At 41.1% G+C, this 12,221-nt stretch overlaps 1 protein-coding gene and 1 long non-coding RNA gene across 3 annotated transcripts in view; one reads left to right on the forward strand and one right to left on the reverse strand.

Annotated features, from left to right (window-relative positions):
• Positions 1 to 505: 505 nt before the first annotated feature.
• On the reverse strand, positions 506 to 6,744 carry LOC308636195. Its single transcript, XR_014019367.1, has 3 exons — positions 6,570 to 6,744; positions 3,401 to 3,524; positions 506 to 677 (listed from the first exon to the last, which is right to left on the reverse strand). It is a non-coding gene; the product is annotated as an uncharacterized lncRNA (long non-coding RNA).
• Positions 6,745 to 6,986: 242 nt separating this feature from the next.
• NMT1 (N-myristoyltransferase 1) overlaps positions 6,987 to 12,221 on the forward strand; it is a 29,416-nt gene continuing 24,181 nt past the window's right edge. The window contains exon 1 of one of the 2 annotated variants that reach the window (XM_081271391.1): positions 6,987 to 7,156. In XM_081271391.1, the coding sequence (XP_081127517.1) occupies positions 7,026 to 7,156 (131 nt within the window). In that variant the 5' untranslated portion in view covers positions 6,987 to 7,025. The remainder of the gene's footprint in view (positions 7,157 to 12,221) is intronic. The other variant, XM_081271390.1, reaches the window with a different exon arrangement.

The raw sequence follows: 12,221 nt of genomic DNA on the forward strand, positions 1-12,221 counted from the left end.
GGGGCTTCAACCCAGGAACCTCAATACTGAAACTTGGCCCTTGCATTCTGAGGTGATGCCATCAAGAGCTTTTTCAGCTAAAATACATATCCTCCATTATTCAGGAAAGGAATAATAAACTTTGAGCTGGCTCCAGATGGTTACACAAGCATCTCATTTCACCCTGACAGTAATGAGCATCTTAGTTGTCCCCCCTCCCTATGTCCTTAGCATCTAGCACAATGCCTGGTATATAGCACTGCTTCAACTTTTGTTTGATGAACAACATTAGAAGTGACTCCTGGTTCTTAAAACTAAATTTATTTTCCATATGTTTATTTTATTTATTTTATTATTTTTTTAGAGAGTTTTTTTTTTTTTTTAGTATTTATTTTTCAGTTTTCGGTGGATACAACATCTTTGTTTGTATGTGGTGCCGAGGATTGAACCCGGGCTGCAAGCATGCCAGGAGAGCGCGCTACCACTTGAGCCACATCCCCAGCCCTCCATATGTTTATTTTAAATAAATATTAATATGCAATTAAATTTATACCACACTTCACAAATACCATTAATATTTATCCTTTATTTGATATCTTCTAAGCCAGTTGCTGTGGTGGACGCTTGTAATCCCAGTTACTTGGGAGCTGAGGCAGGAAGATCACATTGTAAGCCAGCCTGGGCAACTTAGTGAGACCCTGAAAAAAACAAAAAGGGCTAGGGATGTGGCATAGTGGTAGAGCACTTGTCTAGCATGCTTAAGGGCCTGGGTTCAATCTCCAATAATGCAAATAAATAAATACACAAAATCTTTCAAAAACTCAAAATGAAACAAAAAACCTCCCATAGGCTGGAGGATAAAGTCCAAATTCCTCAGACTGAAACTTAAGATTTTCCATGACCTGGCCAGATCACCACTCTAGACCCATGTCTCACTGAATGTTCCCCTTGGGAAAGGAGAAAGAAGAAAGGAAATCAAGTTACTACACCAGCTTTGTGTTAAAATATTCAGGTTCAAGTCTGATCTCCTTACTTAATAGCAGTGAAACTTTGGACAAATCACTGAACTTCTTTCTTTTCTCATTGTAAACCACGAATAACACCTGTCTTAATCATTTCAAGATAGTTGACAATAGAGATCAAATAAGATGGTGACTTTTTTGAGCAATAAAGCACTGTACAAACATAAGAGATCAATATACTGTTCCTGCCCCTGCCCTTTGCTTATTACATTTTTCTACCCTGAAGATTTCATTCCTTCTTTCTCAACATTTTCTCATTTGCTCACTCACACATTAATTAATCCAACATTTTTTTTCTTTTTCACACAGTGCTGGGGATCCAACCCAGGGCCTCAAACATGCTAGGGAGGGCTCTACCACTGAGTTATACCCCCAACCTTATCCAGCAAATATTAATTGAAGGTTTACTGTGTGCTGGCCCAATGGATACAGAGGTGAGGAAAATCCAACCTCATAAAACCTAAGGGTTTGTGGAGGGAAATGGTCACAAACCTAATAACCACACAAACAAAAGTAAGGCTACAATTGTGACTTAAACTCAGGAGGGAGTTCATAGGGCCTTCAGAAACTATAATGGAGAATCCAGAGCTTAAACAGCTTCAAAGCCAACCTCAAAGTCTACTGTCTTCAGGAATCTTCCCCTCGCTACAACCCTGCCCCAAAGATATGCACTCCCACCCTCAACTTCACTTACCTTCTAGCTCAATTTTTTTATTTTGATGGTATAAGGGATCAAGCCCAAGGCTGTCACATGGTAGCAAGAGCTGTGGCACTGAGCTATATCCCCAGCCCCTGTTATTTTATTTTTAAGTGCATCTGGTCTTTCTGATTTTACCTTAAGTGCCTTTTGGGCAGGAAATGCCTGTCACACTCTTAAAACCACAGCATCAAAAAGGCTGGGCCCACCGTGTTACAGGCCTAGGTGTCCGGGTATCTCAGGAAACAAGGAGTGCCTTCTTGATGACAAGATCCAGGGGAGAGAAGAAAATGCAAAAGGCCATTTTCCTATCCTTTATTGCACACTGAACCCACTGGCCCTCATTCTTCACAGCAAAAAAATGCTCTTGCCTTGAACGGGCAGGCTGCTGCCCAGTATGACCTTTAGCCAACAAAAATTTTATCCTATTTCTCCCCAGCTAAAAATCCATCAGTGGCCTCCAAGTCTTTAGGATGAAGGCCAAACTCCTGTCCCATGTCCCAACTCCTGCTTGCTTCTTGAATCTCAACTTCCGAAATGCTCCTCACACTCCAACCTCCAGTCTCATCATTCTCATTGTGGTACCTCAAAAATACCTTTCTCTCAGGCATCTGCACTTTCACATCTTCTGCCTAGAACATCTACCTGTATGCTTTCCCTGGAAAACTCAGCTCAGCTGTCATTTCCTCAGGTTAGGGAACCCTCTTCTGGGCTCCTGCTGGAATCCACGTTCCCTTATGTACTGCACTGTAACTATTAGTCTGGATACCTACCAATTTGTGGAGTGAACCCAGGGCAGGAACTGTTATCCTATGCCTGATTCTCCAGTTCTGGCCATGGAACCTAACATGTCATGAGTGCTCTAAGATATAGAATATATGAATCACAACCTGGCTCATCCTTCCTATGCCTACAAGAAAGAGTTATCTCTGATATGCTGGGAGTATATCAAGGACTTCAATCAATAATGGACACTATGAGCAACTATTCCTTCCTTCCTTCTTTCCTTTTCTTTATTTGTGGTTCTAGGGATCAAACCCAGGGATATTCTACCACTGAGCTACATTCTCAGCCTCCTCCCGCTCTTAAATGGCACTAGGAATTTAACCCAGGGGTGTTATACCACTGAGCTACACACCCAGCCCTTTTTATTTTGAGACAGGGTCTTGCTAAATTGCTTAGGGCCTTGCTAAATTGCTGAGGCTGGCCTTGAATTTGTGATCCTCCTGCCTCCGTCTTCTGAGTCTCTGAGATTACAAGTGAGCACCATCATGTTCAGTCCCTTTTATTTTTTTTAATTAAAAAAATTATTTCACAGTACTAGGGATTAAACTCCAAGGTGCTCTAACACTGGTCCTTCTTATTTTGAGACAGGCTCTTGCTAAGTTGCCCAGGCTGGCCTCAAATTTGCAGTCCCCTTTGCTCAGCCTCCTGAGTCACCGGGATTACAGGCATGTGCCACTGTACCCTGATATTGAATATATAGGACATTGAAACCATTAATTAATCAGAGATACAGCCAGGACTTAGAACCCAGGGAGTCACTTTCTGGAGCCTATACTCCTAACCACTATACTCTGCTGCCTCCAATAACAATCATGAAGAGATAATGGAGGTATTTACAACTAGGAGAAAATTTCAGAATCTGTAAGCTCAAGCTTCATGGGCATGTTCCCAGCCACCCCTCTGAGCCCTGCTGTACCTCACTACCTACTATCTTCTTATGATGTTCCTGCCAGAATGGGTGGGAGAACGAACCAGCAGGGCCAGAAGGAAGAGTTCCACCATTCTCATGTGATAAGCTCAGAGAGTTGGGATTGTTTTACCTTGAAAAAAAGAAAGAATTTTAGAGAGCTAGATAATATTTGCAGAAAGTGTAGCAACTATCTACAAGGACACAAGATTGCATATTTCTGCATAACTGCATAAGGCAGAAATGGCCAATTTTTCAGCAATTACAGCTATCTGAAAGTGGAAAGCTCTTTTATAGGCAAGTGAGAAAGAACACATACAAAAACTCTTGGAATCCCATAGAAATCATCCTTAAACCCAATTTAGAAACTCTGGCTTTGGGTGATCATTCTTTGCTAACTGACTATAAAACAAAATGTAAACTTAGGCATCAGATGATAAGTGGCAGGGCTGGGGATGTAGCTTAGTAGTATATTGCTTGCCTAGCATATTAGAGACACAGAGTTCCATCCCAGCACCACAAAAACAAAACAAAAGCAAAAAAAGGATTTTCTTTAATTTTTTTTTTTTTTTTTTTTTTTTTGCAGTACTGGGGATGGAACCTAGGTGTACTCTAACACTAAGCTACATCCCTACCCTTTTTATTTTGATACAGGATCTCACTAAGTTACAGAAGCTGGCTTTAAAGTTGCAATCCTCCTGCCTCAGCCTCTAGAGCTGCTGGGATTATAGCCAAAAAAAAACTTTTAAAAAATATTTAATTAAGAAGAGATAACATATACTATTTTTTTTTCTTGTATGGGGGATTGAATCCAAGGGTATTTACTACTGAGTTACATGCCCAGCCCTTTTTTATTTTGAGTCAGGGTCAAGTCACTAAGTTGCTGAGGGCCTTGCTAATTTGCTGAAGCTGGTTTTGAATTTGTGATCCTTCTGCCTCAACCTCCCAAGTCACTGGGATTATAGGTGTGCACCACTGTGGCTGGCTATACTTACTACCTACAAATTCAATTCTATGATTGATAAATCATGGATCCTACAAAATCTAAGTGAAGGGGCTAAGGTTGTGGCTTATTGGTAGAGCACTTGCCTGGCATGTGCAAGGCACTGGGTATGATCCTCAGCCCCACATAAAAATAAATAAATAAAAATAAAGGTGTTGTGTTTACAACTAAAAAAAAAAATTTTTTTTAAATCTAAGTGAGGGTTATAACTTGAACAATCCAAGAGAAAGCAAGTAAGCGCCTCCAGGTACCTTCTAACTCAGAGTTCTCAGTGGTGCTCTATTCCTAACTTTGGGCTTAGGCTTTTACTCAGCTTGGTCACGACAGCAACACTGCTTGCCTACCTCCAAGAAAAGCTCTTCATTGAGCAAAAAACTGCTGTTTACATTAAAATGTAAGGCTAAATATCTTGCTTAGGCTTTGAACTACAAGAATGGCAGTGTTCATAGAAACCAGCACCTTCTTCCCTATAATCCCTCTTCCTTGGTCATGCTTCATTAGTGTTCATTCAATCTCTGTATGTCTGTGGGGAAAGAAAACACAGGGCTCAGAATTAGAATAGCAGTGTGAGTTCTGGCCCAAGCTCTGCCATTGGGTATCAGTCAATTTTTTTTTTTTTGGCATGTACTGGTTTCTTCAAGGCCCCTTCCCTGTTTACTTCACAAGGTCATATGTGCTAAAGTAGATAAAACATTTAGACAAATTAACAAATTAAACCCATCTAACACATGTGAGGCTTTATTATTATAATCTCAGAACTTCCCTTCCCCTGCAGTTGCATATATGACATCATGTTGACAGCAGTCTTTTTTTTTTTTAAAAGAGAGAGACAGAGAGAGAGAGAGAGAGAGAGAGAATTTTAATATTTATTTTTTAGTTTTCGGCGGACACAACATCTTTGTTTGTATGTGGTGCTGAGGCTCGAACCTGGGCCGAATGCATGCCAGGCGAGTGCGCTACCACTTGAGCCACATTCCCCAGCCCCTTGACAGCAGTCTTGACCCTGGAGAGATGAGTGTGGTGACAGATCTCAGCTCAAGTAGGCAGCTTTGACTTCCTTCCAAAGTCAAGTATAAATGATTGGGATTTATATGCAGCTTTGGATCATATTTACTTTTCTGCTTCTCCGACTAATATAAGAAGAGCTGACTATATTTAGCTTTATATTTTATTTGGTTTTCTTTCCCTGAGTCAGATGGAAACTGTTTCTTCCCACCCTGTCCTTCTTCTCATGTTGAGTTTCACAAAGGCAAAGATCATTTCCCTTTTTGGCCTCACAACTCTCTCATGGTAAGAACTAGTCCTTCTCTCAACACCCAATCAGAACAGGAAATCTCTGAGAAGGGGAACCACGTCTTTGTGCTCTATTTACAAGACTCGGTAAGATTACTCAAAGAAGTGAGATCCAAGGGACTGAAACATTCGAGTCTAAAAATTAAGATGCTGCAGATTATCTTCTAATAACTGATTTCCTTAGGTGGATGCCTGGAACAGACAATGGGAATTTTGTGATGGTAACGAATTTAGAGGGCTTAGAGGCGGACAGATCCAAATTTGTATACTTAGTTGCCACTTACTAGCTATACGACTGAATGATTTACCAACCTCTCTGGGCCACTTTGTTTTTTTTTTTTTTTTAGTTCTCGGCGGACACAACATCTTTGTTGGTGTGTGGTGCTGAGGATCGAACCAGGCCGCACGCATGCCAGGCGAGCGCGCTACCGCTTGAGCCACGTCCCCAGCCCCTGGGCCACTTTGTTTTTAACGTCTGCGAAAAAGGGGAATGGTGGCAACTACATTCTAAGCTTGTTGATAAGATCATATGCCCATTAAATAGTGGAAGGCTCTTGTGGGTATACATCAGGGAATAAAAGGGACAACATGTGCAGAAGGGCTCTGCAGAGACCAGTACCTCGTTATCTGGAGGTCAAGATGCAGCAAGCCCTGCCTGCCGAGCAGTCGGATCTCCAGGCTCGGAGGCAGTGTTTTGCACACTACAATCCTGTCTCCTCTCATGAGGCCTTGAACTGCCAACGACCTGGAGCTGTCTAGAATCCCGAGTGAGTAAAGCTGCCAGAAGCCGATCTGGCTTCTAGCAGGAAAGTCCCCTCTGAGAAGGGGCCGGACATTCGAGTCCCGGCAAGTCGCACCCGCGGGCCTGTCTCTCTCACTTACCCGAGAATAGTAACGGTCCTTAACGGCAGTCAATAACGGCTCACCTGCGGCCCGGGAACTATCTATCAGGGGCAGGCTGAAGTCAAACCTAGACTTTGGAGCCTCCACGCCCAAAACCCTAAACCAACATCGAACTACAACTCCCAGCATGCCCTGCGGCCGCCCGGGTACGAGAGGGTCTGCCCCACCAACCTTGCGGCCCTGCCTCCCTCCAAGCGCGGCCGAACGTCGGGGTTTCCGGGATTGCTTTCCACAACCCTCTCACCAGGACAGCCTCCCTTCGTGATTTCTGGGTACTGTAGTTCACCTTGTTCCGGTTTCTAGGGAAAGAATTGCTCCCATTGGCAGCTCCCTTCCTCATAAAAACTACAAAACCCAGATTACAGCGCAAGCGCTCTTCGTCCAATAGGAGCCGCCCATGTAGCGGGACTCAGAGCCCGGCTCTCGCAACCCAAGATGGCGGACGAGAGTGAGACAGCAGTGAAGCCGCCGGCACCTCAGCTGCCGCAGATGATGGAAGGGAACGGAAACGGCCATGAACACTGCAGCGATTGCGAGAACGAGGAGGACAACAGCTACAACCGGGGGTAACGAGATCCTCGGAGTTCAATTTTCCTCCAGTCTCCCTCCACCTGGGTCTTTGGGGTGCGGGGAAGTCACAGGGAGCTTAATCTAACCCCACCCCCATGTTCTTATTGGCTAAGACATTAGGATCTCGCTTGGTGATTGGTTGCTCCCTTTGTCATTTACCAGGGGTGGGGACTCAGTATATTAAAGCCAGAGACCTTCAGTACTTTTATTATATAAAAGTTCTGTGTAATGTTCCACTCGTGTGCTTCAGGCGCGTCCGTGGAAAAGAGCATGATGAACGATGGTTTTCGATGGCGCAACACGGGTCAATCTAGTAACTACAGTGAGAGGGAACGTTACTTCTCGAGGTGTTTTTTGAACAACGTGACTAGCAATGAAGGAATAATAAAACATGTCGTTGCAATTCATCTTCAATGAGGAAATTCATCAGGGTATACAAACCATATATATAATTATGTTGTAAAATATCACTACCAGAGAATTCCAAAATATAAACTCACCCTATAAACCCTGCATAATTAACCGTATGGTGTTTTGATTTTTATGGTATCTTGCTCCAAATAATCCATAAGTTTCCTGAACGATATGTAATTAGGTTTTCCAGAGTCTTTGCTATGTTAACTTTGTGAAGTAGCCTAAAGTTTCAAAACATTGGTCAGTATTTGATATCTGTGGATTTAATACTGAGTATCCTGTACTTTAGAGTCTTGTCATTAGTAACTGTATTTTTCCCTCGGGAACAAAAAAATGCCCTAGATATTTGAGTGTTAAGGTCTTTTTCTCCAAGTCAGTTTTCACTTTTGTAAGCCACAGTTTAATTAATCTTTCTTCTTTCTTCACATTGTTGGCACTCACCCTTCCTCTCTCTATTTACATGTACCTTTTTTTTTTCCAACTGAAAGCCATGAGAGAATGTTCTGGGTATATAGCTTTTGCTCAATCTGTGGTGGTCTGATTTTTATAGCCAGCTTGTCATCTGTGGTAACTGCCTATTCCTTGCTTTGCCCTTCCCTCAGGGAATATGAAGTTAATGGTAGATTGAGGTCTTTGGGTAAACCTTTATATTTTTATTCTGCTACATTGTAGATGTGGAATAGCAAAGGATTATTTAAATGCTTGATAATCTACTTGTAGTGAAATTTAGATTGAAAGATCTAGCTTCCTTGTTCTTCCACCAGCATGAAATATCAGAAGAAAGCCACTTGCAGTGGAGCAGGCCTTTAATCCCAACAATACAGGAGGCTGAGACAGGAAGATCATAAGATCAAGGCCAGCTTCTGCACCTTAGTGAGTGAGACCATCAGCAAGATCCTGTCTCAAAATAAAAAAGGGCTGGAGATGTCCTTAGTGGTTCCTGGGTTCAATCCCCAGTAAGAGAAAACAAACAAAAAAAATCACAAGAAGAATGTAGAGGAAAAGGAAGTTTGCCAGGTTTGATTTTTGTGACTGCATTCTGTAGCTGTAACTCATCACAGATCTAACATAACAAAAGCCTTTTTTTTTTTTTTTTTGATGTTCGGTATTCCTAAGAATGGAAGAGCCAAGAAAGAGGAAGCAGGAACCAGAAGAAGGGAAAAGGCAGCCCTCTTGAGTAGAGATCAGAATGTGAGAGTCATTTTAGAAGTGAAAGTATGGCTTTTTCTTTGTTCTTTATGTAATTACTTTTATTTTTCTCAACTGAATTCTTGCCCCGACTGATGCCTACAGTTCTTTAATAGATTTTGTTCCCCAATAAATTTTGTTCCCTGTAAAGTGGCTGGTAGTATAGCTCAGTGATAGAGCATAAGCTCAGCTTGTTGGAGGCCAAAGGTTCAATCCCCATCAACAAAACGAAAAAGAAAAAGGAAAATCTGTGTAATAGAAAATTCTTTTTCTGTTTTTTGGTACTGGGAATTGAACCCAGAGGCACTTTACCATTGAGCTATGTTCCCAGCCTTTTAATTTTTTTAAAAGTTTATTTATTTATTTTAATTAGGTATATATGACAGCAGAATGCATTTTGATTCATTGTACACAATTGCAGCACAACTTTTCATTTCTCTGATTGTACAATATTTTTTTTTAATTTTTAGTTGGTAGTTGGAAACAATACCTTTATTTTATTTTTATGTGGTGCTTGCACTTTACGGCTGAGCCACAACTCCAGCCCCTGTATACGATGTTTTATTTTTTATTTTGAGACAGGTTCTTGCTAAGTTGATAAGGGTGGTCTTGAACTTGTGATCCTCCTGTCTCAGCCTCCCGGGTCACTGGGATTACATGTGTGTGCCACCATGACCAGCTCTTTTCCTTTTTTGTAGTGGATTATAACCAAACCAAGTAAAACTTTTGTGTGTATTTTTGTTTATTTTTTGGTGGTTGTTTCTGTATGTGGTTATGGTTTGAGCAAACAGATTACTTTTATTAGTATCCCAAATCTAGAGATCTATAAAAATGAATTTCAATGAGGTGACAATTGAAAAACAGAACCCAGTCTGAAGGAGAGAGTCTAATTCTCGCACTTAGAATATGGTACAGAGTCAAAAATTTTCCATTAATTTTCAGAGGAAAGTGTTTTGGGAAGAAGCAACATGCCACAATGGGGAAAGCATAAACTTTGGAGTCATTCAAACCTGGTTTCAAAAGCCTGATTCTGACACTGGTCCTCTGACCTTGGGAAATTAACATAGAGTTGTAGAGATTAAGTGATAAACATAGATTGCAGCTCCCCTCCCTCTCCTTTTGTTCCTCCCCTATCTTGTCCTCTGCTCTTATCTCAGTCTTTATTTTTGTAACCTTTAGCATAACAATAGTAAGTAACATTTTAAATTTTTGTTTTATGTGTCCAGTCCTGCTTCCCTGACTTGTAAGATGCACAAGAACTGGGATTGTTTCTTTGAGATGCCTGGCACTTAGTGGGTATTAATGAGTATTGGATAAATGAATGGCAAATGCCTGATTCATTGTTAATGGAGTTTCACTTCCCCTCATTGAGTGGAAAAATGTTCGATTTGTTTTTCCTTATATACACACTTTTTTTTTCCCAAGAAGTCTCATTTTAAGCCTCACTAAAATTTTTGTCAATTGCCTACAGAAATCAAGCAACTTCCAGTTTGTTGTGGAAGTACTCCAGTGTTTTTTGTTTTGTTTTGTTTTCGAAATAACTGAGGATTGAACCCAGGGCCACTATACCACTGAGCTACATCCAGCCCTTTTTAAATTTTGATTTTAAAACAGGTTCTCACCATACCTGGTAGAAATTTCTCCTTTTGAAGCTAGTGATTCTAAGTACCACACTCAATAAAGGTTAATAACAGTTAAAGCTAACTTTTGTTCTCTCAGGCATCTCTTCCAGGAGGGTTCATAGTGCTTTCTACCAATGAAATCCTGCACTGGATTAATAGGAAATGTAGCTGTGCTAGTTTGTTGTTTCTTTATGTAGGAGTTTATTTCTTGACATTTGTCATTAGTGTTTTCTTTTAAAATTAAATAAATATAAATACTTGGTCAGTATAAACTTCATACATAAGTATAAATACATACATATGTATGCATATACATAGGTAAAGTTATGTGTCTTTCTAGAGTTTTTTTTTTTTTTTTTCTCTTTTTTGTTTTTGAGAGAGGGTCTCACTATTTTCAGGCTAGTCTTTCCTGAGCTCAAGTGATCTCAATCTGGGACTATAAGCATGTGCCACCACACCCAGATCTGTGTACAGTTTTTCTATGGCTGTTAAAAAAAAAAAAAAAAAACCCACTCAGCTGGGTGCGGTGGCACACACCTGTAGACCTGTAATCCTGGCAGTCTGGGAAGATGAGGCAGGAGGATTGCAAATTTGAGGTCAGTTTCAGAAATTTAGCAAGAATCTGTCTCAAAAATAACAAAGCCGGGCATGGTGGTACATGTCTATAAAGCCAGCGGCTTGGGAGGATGAGGCAGGAGGATCTCAAGGTCAAAACTAGTCTCAGCAATAGTGAGGTGCTTAGCAACTCAGTGAGACCCTGCTCTAAATAAAATACAAAATATGTCTGGAGAGGTGGCTTAGTGGTCGATTACCCCTGAGTTCAATCCCCAGCATCCCCCCAAAATATAAGAAAACCAGCTGGTGAAATAACTCAGTGGAAAAGTTCCCTTTGTTCAATCTCCAGTACCACAAATCAACCAACCAACCCATACTCAACAGAGGAAAGAGGGTAGCATTTTTCCCACAATTAACTTGCCTGATGTAAATTACTCTGAAAAATTTAGAGTCAGACTAAGATAATCTTTGTGCGTCTCTGAATCCCTCTGCAATTCCTGATTCATCCACATAGTTTAATTTGCCCTTTTTTTGGCGGGGGGTGGGGGGTAGTTCTTGGGGTGGAACCCAAGGTCTCTCTTCTGCTAGGCAAGTGCTCTACCACTGAGCTACTTCCCCAGCCACTTTTTAAATTAAAGGCTTTCTAAGAAGTATTCCTAAAGAAACCTCATCAGCTGACAGTGGATTTTTTTTTTTCCTTTTTCTGTGCTAGGAATTAAACCCAGGGATGCTCTATCACTGAGTTAACATCCCTAGCCCTTTAATTTTTTTATTTTGAGACAGGGTCTCCTAAATCGGTCTCAAACTTTTTTTTTCTTAACCTTTGAGCCACCTCCCCAGCCCCTGCCCATCCCCCCCCCTTTTATTGAGACAGGGTCTCCTTGAGTTGCTGGGTACTTAATTGCTGAGGTTGGCCTTGAACTTGCAATCCCCCTGCCTCAGCCTCCCAAATCACTGGGATTACAGCCTTGTACCACCATGCACGCCTTGAGCAGTGGATTTTAACAAATATAAAGTTTTAGAACAAGAAAGAATTAGACTATTTTGTTTTTAGAATCCTTTTGGAATTTATTTTATAATATCATCAGTAATAATTAAGATGCTGGTAAGGAAAGGGTCAAGAGCTCTTTGATAAGGGATGTCTCTTCTCCATCCTACTCTTCTCCCTGGGGCAGGGTGACATGGATTCTCATAAGTTTTTTTTTCATTTCCTTATCATAAGATATTGTTGCCCATGAAGAAACTTAAGAAGAAAGAATGGGCTTTTGAAAATAAATTCCAT

This window comes from Spermophilus citellus (assembly GCF_964194105.1).
Source record: "Spermophilus citellus genome assembly, chromosome: 17".
Classification (NCBI taxonomy): Eukaryota; Metazoa; Chordata; class Mammalia; order Rodentia; family Sciuridae; genus Spermophilus; species Spermophilus citellus.